The sequence below is a fragment of the Seriola dumerili genome, unplaced genomic scaffold, assembly GCF_002260705.1.
Source record: "Seriola dumerili isolate Sdu_G_001 unplaced genomic scaffold, Sdu_1.0 BDQW01000066.1, whole genome shotgun sequence".
In the NCBI taxonomy this organism is placed as follows: Eukaryota; Metazoa; Chordata; class Actinopteri; order Carangiformes; family Carangidae; genus Seriola; species Seriola dumerili.
Genome location: NW_019174321.1, coordinates 2,500,071 through 2,520,840, shown reverse-complemented (window position 1 = coordinate 2,520,840; position 20,770 = coordinate 2,500,071). Strand labels below are relative to the sequence as shown.

At 40.1% G+C, this 20,770-nt stretch overlaps 2 protein-coding genes across 3 annotated transcripts in view; one reads left to right on the top strand and one right to left on the bottom strand.

Moving 5' to 3' along the window:
- cenpp (centromere protein P) overlaps positions 1–9,014 on the bottom strand; it is a 100,241-nt gene extending 91,227 nt beyond the window's left edge. The window contains exons 1-5 of one of the 2 annotated variants that reach the window (XM_022742120.1): positions 8,942–9,014; positions 8,262–8,430; positions 7,889–8,043; positions 7,519–7,607; positions 5,030–5,118 (exon numbers count right to left, since the gene is read on the bottom strand). In XM_022742120.1, the coding sequence (XP_022597841.1) occupies positions 5,030–5,118; positions 7,519–7,607; positions 7,889–8,043; positions 8,262–8,416 (488 nt within the window). In that variant the 5' untranslated portion in view covers positions 8,417–8,430; positions 8,942–9,014. Of the gene's footprint in view, positions 1–5,029; positions 5,119–7,518; positions 7,608–7,888; positions 8,044–8,261; positions 8,489–8,941 lie in introns of those variants that run through there. The other variant, XM_022742121.1, reaches the window with a different exon arrangement.
- Positions 9,015–9,455: 441 nt separating this feature from the next.
- On the top strand, positions 9,456–20,560 carry nol8 (nucleolar protein 8). Its single transcript, XM_022742074.1, has 20 exons — positions 9,456–9,487; positions 10,543–10,690; positions 10,866–10,928; positions 11,168–11,246; positions 11,996–12,152; positions 12,358–12,656; positions 13,613–13,875; positions 14,656–14,817; positions 15,007–15,679; positions 15,791–16,103; positions 16,241–16,441; positions 16,664–16,777; positions 16,947–17,040; positions 17,484–17,622; positions 17,728–17,808; positions 18,498–18,814; positions 18,910–19,045; positions 19,376–19,440; positions 19,771–19,853; positions 20,479–20,560. The coding sequence occupies exons 2-20, from the start codon at positions 10,570–10,572 to the stop codon at positions 20,536–20,538; spliced, it is 3,420 nt and encodes a 1,139-aa protein (XP_022597795.1). The 5' UTR covers positions 9,456–9,487; positions 10,543–10,569; the 3' UTR covers positions 20,539–20,560.
- Positions 20,561–20,770: the final 210 nt, after the last annotated feature.

Genomic DNA, 20,770 nt, shown 5'->3' with positions numbered 1-20,770 from the left:
GCTAGACGGCAGTCGGGTAAAGTTTCCAGACAACTGTTATTCCACACAGAGCTGATGGAAACATGGCAGCACCCTCCCATATAATGGAGCCCGACCAAAAAGACACACAGAGAGAAAGAGAGAGAGAGAGAGAAGGGAAGGGAGAGAGGAGAAGACTGAGAGAGAAGAGAGAGAGAGAGAGAGAGAGAGAGAGAGAGAGAGAGAGAGAGACTGATCCCTGGTTTGGTATTGCTGTATTAAACTCATTTGGTCCCACCGGTTCTGAATGATGCAGATTGATTATATCATCAGTGTAGAACCAATCAGACTATATTGACATTAAATGTAAAAGCCTTATCTTGTAGATTCTAATAACGTGTGGGCTTGGAAAATACTAAAGGCTTTTAGTTAATCATCCCAAAGTAGCAGTAAAATTTGTTTACAGCAAACAGTGGAAAAAAAGATCAAATTAAACAAACGACTTTTTGACTAGGATAATTAAACTGTGCTGGATACTCTGTGCTACAGACACATTTTGGGTGGTAACAAAAGAAAAAAAAAAAAAAGAGCTCAACACCGAAATGAGACATTGATGCCTGTGATTGGAACATATGAGAACTATTTGGTCAAACAACTCAAACACAGCCAATGCAGCCCAGTCCCAAGTTATGTTGAAGAATTAATCCACTGTCTCACTGAGCAACAAGCTAATCATTGGCTTAGATTTGGTATCATGATTGTCTGTTGAGCACAGATTCCTAGCTGCCTTAATTTTGCATTAATGAAGAAAACAACAATAGCCCAGTTTACTAACAGGGAGAAAAGTGTACAAGACACTAGATCAAATATTTAATATTTTCCCCACTTTCGAACGGTAAATTTCTAATAAAAACAGACAATTCTGATCGATATCCAACAAGACCAACAAGAGCAAGATATCTTAACACCTTCTGATATGAAATTACTATGATATTTGCTTTGAATGTTCATGCTACCCACAAGATGATTCCTAATGTTCTGTTCGCTCCTTGATTTTTTAGTGTCATTATCAACCGTTATTAATATAATGGGTAGATCGCCATAAAATGAACTGATCACCTTTATGTTCCCTCAAAGATGAATCCTTTGATTTTAATGACTTTGTGCCCTTCAAATAATTGGATGTTGCAGCACTACCCACAAACGAAATCACAGATTCATTGACACATTCATGACTAAACATCAATACTAGTTTAATTACATTGTCCAAAATATATGCTTGTATACTCTGCAAGTTTTGCCTACTGTCTTGAAAGTAAACAGCTGAGCTGACTGATATCTCTAGCTGCTGTTCTGACCTCAGCACAGTTTGGCTTCACACTATCAGCCTGGCTTGGACCAGGAAACACAAACTGTACTGCAGGACCCCGACAGCCTGGATCAGTGCTTCATCAACTGCAGGCTCGCAGTCAAAATGGTTCATGGATCAATTGGCCTGAATCCCCACATGACAAGAGCAGCGCTGTGTTTTGGGATGGTTTGAGATCATCCAGTCTGCCTCGAGTCCATCCCACAATGCAACGCATCAACAGAGCTTCCAAGTCAGAGTCACCTGCTCACTGTTGGGCTAGAAGAGTTTGATCTGAAAACTGTTCTGCTGATAAAGAGTTGAATAAAAGAGATACATTACACTGAAGAGAACACGTAAACATGATTTCCTTTAGCGTGTAAAGATCTTGTGCGAAAACATGCACAAGAAACTATACCTCGCAATGGCTAACATATCAATTGCGACATGAAGCGTCTCTTAAGTTTTCTGGTCTATTATCAGCCGTCTTACATGGGTGCCCACAACACAGCAATGTGGCCCTGACTGACACTGACAGAGGACTGAAGCTGAACTGACAGGCGGGTTTCACTACACAGCCTGTGTAAGTTAAGAAACCACTTCAGGGAGACAGGAGGACAGATGTATCTGCTGAAGAAAAATAAACAAATAAAAATCTGATAGTCAGTGTTTATCTTTAACAATTCCAACCAGCTTCATTTAACAAAGATTATCAGTCAGATCTGGACTGTAAAACTCTAACTCTCTCTCACACACACACACACACACACAAAAAAAAAAACAGAGAGAGAGAGAGAGAGAGAGAGAGAGAGAGAGAGAGAGAGAGAGAGAGAGAGAGAGAGAGAGAGAGAGAGAGAGAGAGAGAGAGAGAGAGAGAGAGAGAGAGAGAGAGAGAGAGAGAGAGAGAGAGAGAGAGAGAGAGGCAGCAGTGTGTCAGAATCATTATCTCCAGTATTTTTCCATCTGTTTCTTGCCAGATTCTGCAGACTGGACCATACAATCCAGATGTGGTTTGGCCTCAGATATAGAGCAAATCAGACTTCTGCTCTGTGGTTCTGATCCACTGGCAGAGCAGACACTTTCTGGCAGATTGTGTTTATAAGGACAGAAAATGCACCTGAGCACATAACACATACAACACACACGTCTATATAACTGGGACGGTGCATCACTTGGACTATATAGGAGTCAGGAACAAAGCAGGTGCTTCTGATGCCTAGGTCAACACTGCCCAGCAGGAGTGAGACTGGAGTTCACCACAGATTCAAGGCAAACTGTTTTGTTGCATGGTGACAGACTCCAAATATATATATGTTGTATATTGTCAATAACCATAGTTGACACAAGCAGCAGCTGCAGGTGACCCTAAATATTTTGTGGTTCAGCATAGATATAGAATTTCAAAAGTTCTTTGCTATTCTTTGTTTAACAGTTCCAATCGCACCCACAGCCACAACCACACAGCCCACATCACTGTGGCTTGAGCAGATTTGTTTGACACTGGCATCTCTCTAGCAACATACACAAACAATGCCTGAACCTTCATAAGATTCAATTAGTGAACAATTCTGATTAGTGCACAGAAATACCTGACATCACCTTTTTCCAACTGAGCTCCACCCACTTTAATCCAGTGAGAACAGCATAGAGAAAATGCACAAATACAGAAATCTGTCATGTGAAATGCTGAACCGTAAAACCTCATTATGACTGTAAAAAACTTGTGTGAGTATGTAAAAAACAAATGAAACATGACAAGAACAAGTGTACTGTGTGTAATGCTAAATGCTCCTCCAGGGCAGAGGAAGATGAACAAACCTCCACGTGCTAACTCACTTTACCCGTCTGTAAACTTATTTTGTGTTTATAAATGATAATAGAAGTAGAGCAGATATATTTGTTTGAGTTTATCTCATCACAGATTTATCAATATCTGTTTCGGCTGATCATCAACAAGAAATGTAAATACAGAAATATCAAAGATATGCTTGAGGTCAGGTGTCTTAGTGACATAGTTTGTCCACCAGAGGGCGCTGACACGTTCAGCTCTACACCGTAAAACGTTCTGCATATCTGTCACTACACATCTTGGTCACTATTCTTTGAAAATCAATTTTAAGGGATTTAAATGTTTATGTTAATGTGTTTCCGTTAAAGAATTCATATCAGCTAAAATGTTGTTACTGAAATTTTTAAACACTAAAATATCAATTTCTAAACTCCAGTATCCGTCGGGCTTAGTTCTAGATGGTTTGGTGTCATGATTATCCGTTCAGTACAAAGCCCTCATTTCCTCCACTGTGCACTGACAAACAAGCAGTGCTTATACACTGAATTTTGACATTTTAGAATTAATACTTATAATTAATACTTAATTTTTCCACATTCAGATGGTGGTTTAAATGTCTCATAGAAAGTGAGAGCTCTGCTGTTTACCCTACTGGAACTGAGCAGAGTCCTCCTGACTGTAGACAGAGGGCACAAAAGGTCAAGTGTTACATTACGCCTGTTCAGATTAAAGGTGAAACAGAGATTCTGTGCTGAAAGATCATCTGTAACCCACTGGCTTTGATAATAATTTACATTTTTCCTGCAGTGTAAAAAGCATCTGGTAGGAAAGAAAGAGTGACTAAAGCTCCAGACATCACAGAGTAAACCTCAAGACCAGATGCAGCTCAGGTATTTTTTAATCTTTTTTTTTATGAACAATCATAGCAGGAAAAGAACAGGTGTAACTAATATTAATGATGGCTGCGCTCCATTTACAGGTAGGCATGCCAGTAAACTAGCACACCTAAATGGAATGCAGCCATCATGAGTGTAACGAGTCACACCTGTGTTTGACATGTCAAACGATCTGACGTGAGACAGGCTTGTTGTTTGTGAGTGAAGAGCAAACAGAGCGAGAACGAGTCAAGGTTTGAGTGAGGAGGTTCAGCTGGATGAGAGGCATTTGTAGTTTGACATCTTCTTCTTCTACTTTAAACACTTGAGTTAAACTAAACAGACCGCTTCATCATGACAGGAATAATATCCAATATTAAATATGTAGCGTTGGACTGAGCATGACTGAGTAAATAAGTTACAAACTGATGAGGGTGATTGGCCAGGGAGAGGAGGTGAGAGTAAGAGGGGTTTGACCTTCTCTCTCAAGCTCTATTTTTTCATTCAGGACACAACTTCTGATGTGTAAATTCAAGCGCAAAGGCATGAATGTCTGTTTGAATGTGTCATCATCTCGTTATTGAAACGATTGTGGCGTCTGCGATGAACGAGTGTGGCTGTTCAGATCAACTATAAACGGTTTTGTCTTCCACTGTGGGGGACAAGACATCACACATACTAGTTCCTTCATCCCAAAGGTGTGGGGTTCCACCACAGGTCACTCATTCACAACTGAAACCCATTCGACTGACAATGCATTTCCTGTTTGATGTGATGTCCTACTCAGAGGTCAAAGGTTACCTGGGAACTTTAATTCTCAAATTCCAGCAAATAGAAACAGTGTCTTATGCTATTCCTTTGATTGATTAATGTTGATTAGAACATGTTAAATTCTTATCCAAAGAAAACTCCTGATCACCATCACGTGGAGGTTGATCACTGTGAAGAGGTTTGTTGTTGAAGAAAAGGTTCTTTCCAGATACACGTGTCAACTCACAGAGGGAACTCCAGCTGGAAGAAAGTCAAATCATCTTAACATGATGCAGTGTTAGCTCTTACCCAGAGAGGAAGCTGCTGAAGTTCTGCAGGTCAGTGGCATCCATCACCACATTCAAATCAATGATTGTCCTCTCAGATCTCTGACCCTCCTGCAGGACAAACACACTATCAATTACTCTTTTAACAAAAACACATTGAGTCACTGTAGCTAGTTTATTTACCAGGAGATCCAATGATTTCCAACACAAATGACACACACACAGTATATTTTACCATCACCAGATATAAACCTTCCTTGCACAGTGGTTTAAAAGTTGCTTGCATAAAGTTATAAGCATTGTTTGTTCATTTCTGTTGTTGATGTATCTCACAAACACTAAGTCTGTGCCATCAGCTGTTTTCTTGGCATCTCTGCCTGCTCCCACCTGTCTATGTCCTCTTACTGGATTAACTTTACTCTTATAGAGTTTATTTACAGTTACGGCATTAGTTTCATTCAACTCTGTTTCCCTCTGCTTGATGTTTTCCCTTAGACTGACAAAACTTCCCTTTGCTTTACAGCCAATTTCAAAACTCAGCTTCGTCTGTAAACTTTGTCTGCAACTAGATGAGGAGCAGAGCTGTGATGAAGAATAATGTTTTTCAGGCAAAGAAGAGTACACTGTAGATTTAACAGGAAGAGACAAGAAGTCAAGGGCTGCATATTCATTAGAGGAACAATATAAGTCTAATATCTGAGTGCTGGAACTATATAACAACAGTGAAAACGCTGGCTCTGGTTTTGGTCTTCATACAGGCACCATGGTACCAAACATGGCAACTTTAGTAACAACAAGATTTCAAGAAGCTGCACACAGTCACCGCATTGACTACTATTCTACAAGAAACAGGTCCAGTACATAACTGCCCCTAGGTTTTACATGTTTCATACAACATGTTAGTTTATCCTCTTTAGAGGTGCTGGTTGGTTTTTTTTTTTTTTTTTTTACTTTCAACAGAGCCAAGCTAGCTGTTTCCCCCTGCTTCCAGTCCTTATGCTAAGCTAGGCTAATCGTGCCCTGATTCCAGCTTCATCTGTAACACAAAGACATCTGATTTTTATTCTTTTGAACATCTCATTTTCAAGAGGAAAGATAACCAGCATGTTTCCCCAAAATGTTAACACATTCCTTTAAACATCCATGTCCATTGTTAAAAAAATAGGAGCTCCACATCTGGGGATCCATAAATCATTTCTGTGATTGGTCCCGAATGGGTTACAACACTAACAAAACATTTTTAAGATTATTGGAAGTTGTACTAGCCCACATTGTGTTGCAATAAAAAATGTAAATATTAATCAAAGTATAATAAAGGGCAAGAAGACTGTGTGTGTTTACAAAATGTCTCCGTTTCCAAATTACACAACCAAATAATTAATGTTTTTATCAAAACAAGATAAAACTTCACAAGAAAAAATATAGTTTTAATGGTACTTCATGAGCCAGGCAGAAGGAGTCACTCAACAAAACCAGCTGTTCTGGTGGTCCAGTTAGAATGAAAACCAGAAGTCATGAGGGAGGTTTACAGATCACAATAATGCAGAATCTCCCAACAATAAAATCACAATTACTGCTGACTTCACATGTACAATGTTGGCTGATGTCAAGGGTCAACCATTATTTTCTTTAACTGTGACAGTCCAAATTGAAATCTTATTCTTTGATCAGATAGTTACTGATTTAAACCAGAATTTTGAAGCTGTATTTTATTTAGACAGATCGTGTACAGCTGCTTGTGTTTGAACAACATTTAACAAAAAGAGGTTTGAAGAAAAACATGTTTACATTTCTCAAAGGTATGGACTGAATAACTGTTGATGTTGGTTGACATTTTGGCATTTAATATTCTAGCAACAGAATAATTCTTGTGCATGAACAATGAAAGGTGATATAAAAAATGTCGTATTTATAACTGTCTCTGATCTAAACTTTCACTTAGTGGAAGAGATCATTAAATAGAAAAACACATTTAAAAGGCTGTTCTTTTATACTGAAGAGATGACATCTAAACCTGAAAAGTTATTGTTGCCAGCAGCACCAAAGTGACTTCACCTGACATTATTTCGCAGTTTAGCATGATGTCTGATTGGATTCCATTCGAGAGTGATTTTTTTTTTTTTTTTTTATTGTCAAGTGGTTTTAGTGTCTGACTGCAGCTAAAATCTAATCTGTGCACTCAGTGCCCCGTCAGTGATCCACTGACCGTGGCTCTCTGTCTCTCTCTGCTGGCTCAACACAGCACCAGCACCTACCAAACTACAGTCCTATCAACGTTTTGTTGCATAAATATGGAAACTAGGCAACATTTTCCAAAGACAATCAGAGTACTCTTATCATAGCTAAAACATATTTTAATACATTTAGAGAGGCTAAAGACTCCAATCAACCAACTCTACTTGTCAGGATAGTGCCTTGGTGAGGGGTAACAGAGGGAGTATCTCTATGGTTTGAACCCGAATTCTTCTGTCTCTTCGGATTATTTGAACAATAACTCTTGTAAAGACTCACCTTGGCCTCAGAGAGCTGGAACTCCACCTGGAAGACCAGTTCAGAGCAGTGACCTGATACACAGACCTGCTGGACCATCTTACTGTCACCTAGTAGACACACACATCACACCAGTTTAAGTGCATTAGTACATACCGAGGGACCAATTGAAATTTGCCCCTGTGGTATTTTCTTGCATATAAACAAAAGTTTAAAAGTTGTTTACATCCAACCTTGATGGTTTTACTCTAAATTTGAAGAATTAATGCTGCAACTAACAATTATTCTGATTGATATTTGGTGATTTTCCTGATTCATTGACAGATCATTTAAACTATAAAATGTCAGAAAACAATGAAAGCTTTGGATTCAGACAGTGCTGTTCTCTTACTGCTTTGCAGAGTCTTTCTGGTGCAGCTGCTCAGATAGATGCCATTCATCTGTGTCTGCTGCTTCAGATCATCTTCCAGCTCCTCCAACTCCTCCTTCAGCCTGGACATCACCTTCTCCTTCCCTCCTACGTGTTTCTGTCCACACATATACGACCTGTGGAGATGAATGGCACACTGTCACAACAGAGCAGCACATCTGTTTACCATTGTTTAGTTACTTACATGCCACTACACCCCCCAGAGTAAGTCTAAGTAAGCTTAAGGGGAAAATTACATTTTAAAGTGTAAGGTTGTATGCGGGTAATTCCTGCAGGTTAAAAAAAATCAATCAGTGTGAGAAAGAGTCCGAAAGAGAACAAAAATAAAACTCACAGGGCATCCTGCATTTGTCCTTTGAAGTAAATGTCCATGTGGTTGTCCTGCTGTTGGCGCTTCAAAGCTACAACTTCAGCTTGGAGACCATGGATCTGAGCCTCCAGCATTTCCACCTCTTTTCTATTCTCCTCGCTCATCTTCTCCTCCATCATGGCACAAAAAACAACTGATTAAATAAAAGAATAACGTGGAATTTTTAATGAGGGAGGAAGACAGCATAAAACCTGCAAACTTACAAAGCAAACAACATGAACAGGGCAGTAAGACAACTGTCACAAAAGAGTAAAACTAATGTACTATATGCAGGAGGTGGCAGGATGCTAAGTGAGATTTGACTGTTTTGACCCAATGGTAAACTCACGTAAAGGGCCAGTTCCCATTGAATTAAAGTATGAATGCACTTCCAACCCACGAAAAGGCTCTCTGATAGTCTAAACGATCAAATAAATAGCGCTAAAAAGAGTGACTTGGGTTACATCAGTTTTAATCACAACAACACTACAATCCAACTAGCTAGGATTACTTTACGATGGGTTAGCCGTTTAAAAGCTGTATAATTGTAACTTACCGTATTCGTCTCCGCTATAATGTCAACTTATTTAAATAAAAGTGACTTTAAGATTCTGTATCCACATATATAAAATTGTTTTATTAAACAATTAAACACTTTTACTCACCTGAACGATATCAGCTTATTTTCCTAACAACCAAAACAGTTTGGAGCATCGCGCCCTGCGGACTCTACCACTTCCCACGAATCGGAGTGGGGGACAAATTGCCTCTCTGAAGACTGGTCAGACAGTGTGCCTCCCTTTAGATACAAATAATGTAAATGTTTATAAATATTTATTGTAGAACTACATATTATCGCTTTCATATTGTCAATAGGCACGAAATAAAAAGCTGTCTGATATAGAAAATAGCGGGAGCCCCCCTCTACATAGAAAGTCGTATCTAACTGCTGCGGTTTGAGCTAAATTAATGAAGGAAAATAATTATTTCTTTATCGAGTAAACGTCATAAATCGTTACATTTTTAGTGTTAAACGCATCAGCACCGACTTTTGGCTTTATTTATGGTTTTATAATGGCTGTTTTCTAAATCTAATTGTAATAAATCACAACGGAACACTTCGGATCTGCGGAAACAAGCACGGAAGGGAAAGTCGACAGGACTGCAGCGCCGGACAGAGTTAACGGTAACACCAGCTACATACATGTGAGGTAAACATTTGTTGGTTTTTCTGTTGATATAAATTTGACGGTTTGTTTGATCGTGATAACTCTATCGGCTCAGCTATAAGACAATTTAATCAGAGAGCTCATAGCGCAGGGAGTGTGTCAATGATCGTTTGAATATGCACGCTGCAGTAAGTGCTCTCTTCATGGATATAATGTTTGGTTTTAGTTTAAACTGCCTCAAAAAGGTGTTCATTGACTTTTATTGTCATTATGAACTGTATTATTGAACTGTATAACATTATATTGAGAGGTATTCGGTATATTTAGTTTACCTTTATTGGCATAAATATGGTGGACAAAAAATTTGAAAATACAGAAGTACTAAAAAGTGACTGAAGTGAGGATGCTCTCAAATATGTTGCCATTAGTTTATATTATTTTATATTTAGCAATTAACTTTAAAGTGCAGCTAACAGAAAAAACAAAATCAAATCAATATTTAGTTTGACTATCCTTTGCCTTCAGAACAACACTGATTCTTCTTAAACACAGTTTTTGACAGGTACTTGACAGGTAGTTTGTTCCAGCATCTTGGAGAATTCACCACAGCCTCTGGGGATTCAGGCTGTCTCAGTGTCTTCTGTCTCCTCATGTGATCCCAGACTGACTGTTGCAGGACTCCTTGTTCTTTTGGCTGTATGTTCAGGCTCGTTTTTCTGCTGCATAATCAGTTCTGAACCGATCAGACAACCTCCATGATGGTGTTGTGTGATGGATCAGATTCTAAACATCTAAAACTTTTGCACAGCACCTCTCAGTGTAATGCTGCACAGTTCAACAGCAGCACAAACTATAGCCTCCAACATGACCATATTCAGATTTGAGACTAAGTGAAATGACAGTTCAGTTATTATTAAAATTGTGATTTGAAGCTGATCAACCTTTCATTGATTACAACTATCTGGCACTGCTAAGGTGCAAGTACTCACAACCTTATGGTTAATCAGAGTCTCCTTCCATCTATGGTCTATGGATGGAAGGATGTATAGGTACACATGGCTGACATATGTGTTTTTGGTTTTTTTTTGTCTGTGCAGTGACGGTGTTGTCGTTGATACGGAGCGATGCGGCGGCTGTACGTCGGTGGGTTGAGCCACTCAATCACCCAGAAGGATCTGAAGGATCGATTCGGAAAGTTTGGAGATGTGCAGGATGTGGAGCTGCGGACCAGGAGGGACGAGGAGGGTGAGGAATCAAATAAAAAAAAATTCAAATGTCATTTACTTCTGTTGATTTTTATGCCACATTTAATGTTTCATATAGTCTAAGATTTAAAACTCATCACCTGCTGAACAGCAATTTACACATTTTAATTTTAAGTAATAATTGACCTGCATGTGTTTTGACTGCTCTCCTCTAGGTGTTCCTTACAAAACCTTCAGCTACATTAACATCGAGATCTCAGATGCTGACCTAAAGAAATGTGAGTGAATTGAGCTGCTGCTCTTTGTGCCTTCAAGTTTTATTTTACTTAAACCAGGAGAAATGCTGGAAAATAATTCAACATAATGATTTGTGTTGGAAACAGCTGAAATATTTTCTTTCCTTTGGTAGTTTTTTACTTGAATTAGTGGTATGTAACCTCAGACCAGCTCCTCTCTTACCTGTTCACCGGAGCTTGTGTTGTATCATCAGTGTGAGATCAGTGTGTTTCCTCTTCAGGTCTGACGGTGCTGAACAAATCCAAATGGAAAGGAGGAACTCTGCAGATTGAAACAGCCAAGGAGAGTTTCTTACACAGGTAAAGCCATGTTCACCTCACCATGAAAGTCTTCAGACTCACGAGGCAAGAAGAAGCTGATACAATTAACAATCAGTCAATTTAACTTTATTTAAGGCTGTAGCTAACGATTATTTTTATTAATTAACTTTTAACTTTTAATAATTAACTAATCTGCCATTTATTTTCTCAATTATTCGATAAATGATTTTGTGTGCTAAGTGTCAGAGTTTTTAAAAATGTCTGTCATAGTTCCTCAGAATACAAAATAACATATTTAAATGTTTTGATTTGTTCAACCAAATGTCCAAAACCCAAAGACATCTAGTTTACAGTGATATAAAACAGAGAAAATTGGAGAAGCTGTAACTAGAGAACAGTTGAAATTCTGCTCTCAAACAATTAGTAGATTATCAAAATAGTTAACAGTGGATTTCCATCTCTGATTTTACAGATTAAAGAGGACACACACTGTTTGTTTGAGAATTAAAGACATGTAGGATCAGATCAGCTGCAGACTCTTGGCAGCTAAAATCTGTCTCTTGACTTACAAAATGATTACAGGTGAAACTCTTGAACAAGTTTTTGTTTGATAATGGATGTGTAGTTCTGTAGGATGACGCCCTTTCAAATGGCCCTGCACTCTTAATAAGCACATTCTAGCAGCAGAGAGTTTTCCAAGTAAAAACATATTCCACACTCTGCTGATCTGTGATAGAGGATTCCTCCTGATCTTAATGTGTAGTGAGTTTGTGGCGTTTGTGTCTCAGACTGGCTGAGGAGCGGCAGGCGGCGGTGGAGCAGCGCCTCCAGCCGCCTGCAGCTGAGGACAAGAGACAGAAGCTGCTGGACTCCCTGAGCAAAGCCGGCGTGGACAACTTCACCATGAAGGCTGCGGTGCCGGGGACCGAAGTACCAGGACACAAGGTCAGCTCACCTACAACACGAAAAGTTGTGCAATAAGAATAATTCAAAGGATAATATAATCACATGACAATTCAACACAAAGGGGCCATTAACATCATTCACCATAATTCATTTCAATGTTTATTGTTTAATCAGCTTTATGTGACACACAGCTTCATGTGTGAGGATGAGGGTGCTGACAGTCCTCTGGGTGCTCTGGTTTCAGGACTGGGTTGTCAGTAAATTCGGACGAGTCCTCCCCGTCCTGCAGCTCAGGAGTCAGAAAGGCAACAAAGCTCGAACCATGAAGTACGACCCGTCCAAATACAGCCACAACATCCGCAAGCTGGACCGAAACGCCACAGACCAGTCCACACCTGTCACCCAGCTCACCTGGGAGGTACAGGGAGGGGATGATGACATCAGCAAAAAGAGGCGGGGCGAGTTCCCTCCGTATGAGCCACCAAGACCCAAGAGGAGTCGGAAAGATGTGGTCAACTCCCATAATGCTGCGGGCAGAACCAGGTAAGGATGGGATGTTCCTTTTTAAGTCAGACCTGGTTTGTGTTGTTTTCCAGGAATCTAAAAGGCATCTGAGATTCCCAGTGTTCCCAGTGCTATCTAGAATTGTCTGCTGGTTCCTGGGATTCTCAAAATTATTTACTGATCTCTAACATTCCCAAAGATTTTTTTTTTTTTTTACTGGTTTCTTAGATTTTTTTTTAAATGTTCTGCTGGATTTCCTTCTGGATTTTCTGGAGTTCCCAACTTTGTACTAGTTTAGTTTAGAGTGTTTCAGGAACCCGTGCTGGTTTCCATGATTCCATATTTTCGAGGTTTTCTGGTTTTAGAATATTTTTACTGACTCTTACTAATCCTAACCCCAAAATTCCTATTGATTATTTCTATTATGGAAATTATGCCTAAAACCAATGTGCAAAAAGTTTCAAAAAGGAGAGACCTGATTTAATTAAAATTTCCTAATGGTTTTTGATATTCTTATAAATTCTCACTGGTCTTGTGGATTCCAAAAACACGCTACTGGGTTTAATTTTCTTTCGTATTTCTGGGATTCTCAGTTTCTACTGGTTGTTTTAAGTCATGTTTATGATTCTCATGATTAAGAACATTTGATGCAGGAACCAATTAATTTTTTGGATCAAAACTTTCCTTTTGGTTTTTGATTTAACATCCTCAAATATGTTTTGAATCCAGTGTCACAGGTTCTGTAATCTGCATATTTAGGGGAAAAATACACTTAAATTCTAAATGACATTAGGTTAACTTAATTCACAATCTACTCTGTTGGTATTTAAAGTTTTAAATGGCTTTAAATGTGGTGAAAAACAAATTATGAATATTTTTTGTCTTAAAAAAATGAAAGGACTTGAAATTTGAGTGACTTGACAACCCTTCTGAGATCTCCACGATGTGTTACTCTGCTCTCATCAGCCTGTCTCCTCCTTGTTGTTTCCTCTCAGGTTTGAACAGACCGTTCCCTCTGTCAATCACACTGAGTCTCATCACTTCACCAACGGATTTCAACTACCAACCAGCCACCGACCGGCTCAGAGGAAGTGGGCCCCGTTGACTGACGGCGATGTTGATTCAGACGAGGAAATCCGCAGACTGGTGGCGGCTCAGGACACCTCCCATGGTGCACTTTGTCAGGGAGTGGAGGAGGATAACCTGGAAGTGGTTGGACTCGACTACTTGGTGAAGCCGGGACGTTCCCAGCAGAAAGGTAACAGAATTTTCTCATCAGTGTTTCTTAATGTTAACATTCCATACAGATGTTCTTTAAGTGAGCCGTAAAGTTTTGTGGCACTGAGTTAAAGGCTCAGTTCACCCAAATGACAAATTTCCTCACTCCTGAAACTCGTCTGTTGTTCATTGGTTTCTAAACCCACTGATCCTGTTACAGTGGATAATTCACCCCTCACACTGGAGACCGTTTTCATCCGCAGTGTTTCCTCAATAGAAACTAGTTCAGTGAAAATAGTTCCGTTTATTTTTTGCCCTCTTCACACATACAGATTCAGAGTAGCAGCCGATCTTTTGTCTCTCAGAATAATCTGACCCTTTAAAAATAATTATAATATTAATACACGATGAGCATTGTTGGCTATCTCATATCAAAGTAAACTGAAGCTGCTTCCTTGTGTTTCTGCTTCATAACTGCAGCCAATACCGATACGGATATTTGAGAGTTAAAGAAATCTGATAACGATATATACTGACTGATTCAACAAACATTTTAAATAAAGATCCTTTAGATTTGGTTATTAAAGAATACTTACCTACATATCTGCTGCATGCAACGTTTTACAGTGTTAAAATAAACTCACTATACGAGTGAAAATAAGATAATATAATGAATGAAATAAGTTAATGCAGTAAGAACCAACTCTTGTGTGTTTGAATTCTGTTCACAAAGCTCAGGATGGATCCAGTGATCAGCCACAAACTCTGAGAGATGCTTTAAAATGTGACAAGTTGTTCTCTGTGATTCCAGGTGGGCCAGATGATGAAGACGAGGATGACTATGACTCAGCTGACACAGATGAACTCTTTGCCTCCAGGAAACCTCCTCCTCCTCCTCCATCACAGGAGAAACAGACTCTGCCCACTGCAGAGCACCTCTCAGGGAACAACACAGACAGGAAGAGAAAGACGAAGAAGAAAAGTAAAGCTGGAGTAGAAGAGGAGGAGGAGGAGGAGGAGGAGGAGGAGGAGGAGGAGGAGGAGGGTGATTCAGCAGATGATGAAGATCACCTCACCTGCAGGAAACCAGCACAGCAGAGAGGGGTTTCTGCTAAACAGAGTTCTCAGAAACATGGAAGCAGCTCGGAGAAGCAGAGTAAGAGGATGGCAGCCCTCCCTGTTGTAAAACCCCCTTTGTCAGAATCAGATAGTGATGAGGATGATGAAGATGAAGATGATGAGGAGTTAGAATCAGCTGATTCCTGTTCAGATTCTGACTATGAAGCCATGTTTTCTAATGTCACCTGTCTGGAGATCTCCCTGGCTGATCTACAGAGGCTAGCTGAAGAATCCCAGCAGACCTCTGAAACTACACCTCCCAGCATCCTCAGTGCCGGCCTCGAACAAGAAACTAACCATATATCCAGCCCTGCGGAGCGGCCTGCGCCCAAGAAAGGCACCACGCCAGAGGATATCCTCGCCTCCATCATGGAGGACGACAGCAGCGATGACGAACAGAAGAAGAAAAAGAAGAAAAGAAAAGGAGTCACGTCAGCACCGCTGCCTGCCTTCCAGGGAACAAAAACATTGAGCGAGGGATCAGAAACAAACGACTTCCAGAGGAGACACAAAGAGGAGGAGGAGGAGGAGGAGGAGGGAAGAGGAGGTGCCGTCAAAAAACAGAAGCTGGACTCTGAAGTTCCTCGAGTCGACTGCAAAATCAGCAGGACTCTGAGCGAACAGAAACACGTAGAGGAGACGACATCAGAGAGCAGTGAGGAGGAGGAGGAAGAGGAGGAGGAAGGGGAGGAGGAAGGGGAAGAGGAAGGGGAAGGAGAGGAAGACATAGAAGAGGAGAAGAAGGTGGTTCCAAATAAAGCTGAGACTAGTTCCTCCTCTAGCAGTGATGATGATGAGGTGGAGGAAGAGGAGGAGAGGATGAAGGCTAGTCTTACAGCCAAAGCTGCAGCAAAGGCTTCACCTTCATCTTCCAGCTCCGCCTCTGAGGAAGACGAGGATGAGCAAGAGATCATCTCTGCTGAAGGTGTTGGGAAAAAGGCAACGCCCCCTGCTCCTCACAGTGAGTCCTCCTCCAGTGAGGAGGAGGAGGAGGAGGAAGAGCGGGCTCCTTCCAGGGTGACTTTAGGAGCTGAGGAGGAAGAGAAGCTACAGAGAAAGGCCAACGTGAGGAGACTAGCTGCCATCCAGCAGAGACTCAAAGAGGCTGAAGAACACAAGAAGCTCATCCAGGGAGCTCTATCCAACCTGGTGTGTGTGTGTGTGTGTGTGTGTGTGTGTGTGTGTGTGTGTGTGTGTGTGTCAGAGGAAACAAGCTTTACATAAATTGCATATTTACACATCTTCAGATTGGAGCAACATTAACACACATCATTAATCTGCATTAGGATTCCTCGACACCAGGAGCAGGGAAGCACATTGTCTTTGGCTCTGATGAGGAGGATGATGATGATGATGAAGACAAGCGGCAGACAACCTCAGAGATCACAATGTCAAAGAAGACCCTGTTCCAGGACAGCCAATCGGAGGACGAGGCCACAAGTGATGAGGCATCAGCCAATGAGAACAAGACAAGAAAAGAGAAGAAGGTGAGTAAAGAGAGAAACTGGTCAGAGGATAATTACTTCACCTAGAATCTACCTGTGGATTTATGTAAATGCTGTTTCTATTTATCATTATTCACCTGAAATAAATTTTTAATCATAAAAACAGAAAAGATTTTAACTGGTCACAGCAACTACATAGTTTTCTCTTATTTATGAAACACCTGTGGTTTAACTTTGTGTGTGTGTCTGTGTCTGTTTCTGAAGCCGTCGGGGCCTCAGCTGTTTGGTGGCAGTGAGGATGAGGAGAATGGCGATGAAGAGGAGGATGGCGGGAGGTTTGAAATCAGGCCTCAGTTTGAAGGTCGAGCAGGTCAGAAGGTGAGAAAACAAGTTTTCAAAGTGCTGCACTGGTTTGATTCATTTATGATTTTATATCCACAGTGTCGTCTGTTGATAGTCTGGACACAGGGCTGAAATATCGTAACACTGTGACTGGACACCTTCCTCTTACGTTGTTTGTTTGTTTGTTTGTTTGTTTGTTGTTCAGTTGATGGTGCTGCAGTCTCGCTTCGGGACAGACGAGCGTTTCCGAATGGACTCTCGCTTCCTGGAGGAGGACGAGGACAAAGGCGAAGAGTCAGGTGAGGATGTGGTCAAAACTGTGATGAAGAATAGATGTTGTTACTTTTCTGTCTAGTTTTCTGTCTTATCCTGTAGAAGTGGAAACATCTGTTTCTGTCCTTGGGAAGAGAATTTTATATTTTGTTTAAGTATGTTTTAATGCTGCTTGAAGATTTTCAGTTTAATTTAGTCATTATCAAGATATCCAGTTTTAAGCAATTGTGCTGTAAAGTTTTAATTTTAGGCTTGTACACTTCACTCACACAACTTGTATTAGTACATATCTCTGGCATTGCACTTCTACTTCTTTTTGCACAGGTATGCTTGTTGGTGTGAGATGCTCTTTGTAGTCTACGCTGTTTTTTTTTTTTTTTTTCTTTCCTGAATGTTTGTAACGTCTTCCACTGAAATAAAACCTGTCAGCATCTCTCGCTGGTAAATAACCTGACTGTTGGTAATTCAGAGAGGAAGAGGAGCGTGACAGATGAAGATGAGGCTCTGGAGGAGGAGAAAAAGAAGAACCTGTCCATCTTGCAGAGCGTCCTCGGCAGCAGCCAACAAACCTGCAGCAGCAAGACTGCCAGCAAAGCCAAAACCTTCAGGTCAGCCACGCAGACGCACAGTCTGGACCACAGCCGCTTCTGAACTGGAACTTTGTATTTCAACAGCTTACATTAAAAAATATTTTTAAATGTGTATGTTTGCAGAGATGTCTCGGCGCTGCATTACGACCCCAGCAGAGAAGAACATGCTGCATTTGAGACCAAAACAGATGAAATCAAGGAGAGGTATGAACACAGAAACTACGAATGGTCCAATCAAATCTGTTGAGGATTAGGCAATATTCTCTGTTTTTGATATTGTTCACAAATCCCATGAAAAGATGCAGACCAACATTGCGTTATTTGCAGCGGATTAATACAAATTTGGTTCTTGAGTAATGTAGTTGCCAGGTTTCTACAAGTAAGAAATGTACGGAATAAAAAACTGACGAAAATTCTGGTAATTCTGTTCCGTTTTTTTTCAACTGTGCATCATGAATCCAATGATATTAGAGTGCAGTGCTTACTCTGTGCAGTGGTCTTTGAATACATAATTCAAGATTTTATTCTTGGATTTGTAATGAAAAAAAAAACTTTTTTTTTTTTTTTTGCAATTTTGGGAAATTGCACGCAGAACTGACTTTCAGTAAAGTCAATTTAATCCATTTAAAATTAAATCTCTAATAAAATTAAGTGTCAAAAGGTTTTAAAAGCTGCTTTATTTAGACAACAGGATGGGACCCAGGATTGAGCCTTGTGACACGCCACATATTAACAGGGCTGATGGCTAAATGTCAAAACATTAATATAATGATGTATAGCTGGAGGTCGTCTTGTATTAATTTATTAGTTTAAAGTCATCAAATAGAAAACCACTAAAGAACTTAATCAATTAAAATGTACTCTAACTGTCATGTGATCTGTTTTCTTCACAGCAAGTCAGCCAGAAGGAAAAAGAGGGAAGAGGCTCAGAAGCTTCCGGAGGTTTCTAAAGAGATTTATTTCGACGTGTCCGGTGACCTGAAGGCCGTGTTTGGTCAGACAAAAGATGACGTCGCTAGAGGAGAAGAGAAGACAAACTGGGACCAGGAGGAGGAGGAGGAGGAGGAAGGAGGAGGGAAAGATGAAGAGCCGACCCTGCTGTCATCTCTCGTCTCGACTCATCCCAGTGCAGAGAATGATCTGGATGAATCATCTGGATTTAAGTTTTCCTTCTTTGGAGATGACACAGAAACAGGAAGTAAAGAGACAGGTAGGTTAAATCGTAAAATATTTATCTCAAACTGTCTCAGAGGAAATATTGGTTTCCCCATAATTTGTAATCTCATTGTTGTCCTCTGCCAGCAGAGTACAAGGTGGAGAGCATCCAGGCTCCAAAGGTGTCATGGCAACAAGACCCACGTTTCCATGACAGTTCGGAGGAGGAAGAGGAAGAGCAAGAGGAAGATGAGGAGCAAAGCAACACTACTGCTAAAAGCACAGAGTGAGAAAAATCAAGATTTTACGTAAAATGCACTAATTAGTTTTGACCACATCTAGACTCAAAGGGTCTTTACTAGGGCTGCAACTAATGACTGTTTTTATTGGTTTAGTAGGTCTGCTGATTATTTTCTCAATTAATTCATTAATTGTTTTGTCTATAAAATGTCATAAAATAAAAAAAATGTTTATCATAATTTTAAATGTTTAATCATAATAGTGGCATCATCAGTCCACTGACCTGTAATTGCTACAGAGCAGATTATTCTAAAATCCATTTCAGTACAAAACCAGTGTGATCTGAACTTGTTTGTATGTTTGTTACTGTTCACAGAGAGGAGACTTCTTCAAAGACCGATCTCTTCTTCTTCTTTTACCCTGAAGACAGCAGATTGACAGGTAGGATGGAGCCACATCAGTGACCTCAGTACTCATTACTCTGTGATTTAATCATATCCACACTTCTGGCTGTTATTTGAAGCTATAGCTCAGGAACAGAAGGGGACATTGTGACCATATTTCACATTTGCTCGGACACTGAACTGGTGACACTAATCTCGGGTGCCCACCTTGAAACTGTGGTGATTGTATAATTCGTTTGTGCTGCTGGATTGAAGATATGTGTATATAAATCTTGACAAACATGCATGTAAACTGCAACTGCGACTACAACCGTGAGGCAGTAATTCTAGTTTGTTTGTAATCTGAACCTTCTCTTTCCTCCATCAGAGGGTCCCAGGTTGTTCTTTCGTTCATCTCAGCTGGAGGAGCAGAGGGAGCAGTGGGAGGAACGCAGGAGCGCACTCAGACAGGTACACATCAGTTGTCTCACCACATTTACTTTGTCAAGAATTCAACCAGATGAAAATGTTCATACATTATTAAAATATGTTTGAGTGACCACTGTAAGATAAATTGCTTCAAAGAGTAGTGGGGTGCTCTTCATTACTAAACCAAACCTCAAACAGTATTAAAATACAGTATATGATTAATAATTTTTTCTTTGTTTTTAATGCGTTTTTCAAAGCCATTGTGTGCATGAGTTGAAAATTAATTTTCTTTGGCTCCATCTGGTGGTAGTATCAAAAAAGTCACTGTGGCAGATAGCATTTTAAATTGCTGCATTACACAGCATGAGCCTCGGCCTCAGGGCAAAGAAAACCTCGACATACAGAAAAATCTCCACACACATCTGCAGAGAGAGCGAGCGAGAGAATAATTATTCATTTGTGGCCCTTGGAAGTTTAAATGCATTTACACTCAATTTACAGAGTACACATTTACAAATGTTTGCACACATTCACAAATCTGCATACATTAGGTTCTCACATTTTTGAAAAATAATATAGCTACATTGTTATTGACTGAACCTAATATCAACTCCTTAAATGTAGAAGATTTAGTAAAGATATTTCTACTTCCTGTCTGTTTTTGCAGGAGTACCGCAAGAAACATAAGGATGCCAGGAGGAAACTGAAGTCCTCCCTGAAGAGCTGAGGATTGTGGGACATGAAGTCTGTGTTTCAGTTTGCACACCCTGGTCTGGACTTTACAATTCAGGGCTGACAGGTTATTTCTCCCACTTGGTGCTATTTTGTGCACAGACTGATTTTAACAGTCAGCAGGACGGAGACCAACCGGCAGCTGAAGACACAGACCTAAAGTGAAAGTTTGAGATCATCAGAATATCATATTAATTTTTTATTTTAGTAAATCCTGAGAGGTATTT

Coding starts and splice junctions, on each gene's coding strand:
- nol8 (XM_022742074.1), top strand. CDS start 10,570: ATGCGGCGGCTGTACGTCGGTGGGTTGAGCCACTCAATCACCCAGAAG. Junction 11,247..11,995: donor AAGGAGAGTTTCTTACACAG/GTAAAGCCATGT, acceptor TTTGTGTCTCAG/ACTGGCTGAGGAGCGGCAGG. Junction 17,041..17,483: donor GGACAAAGGCGAAGAGTCAG/GTGAGGATGTGG, acceptor TTGGTAATTCAG/AGAGGAAGAGGAGCGTGACA.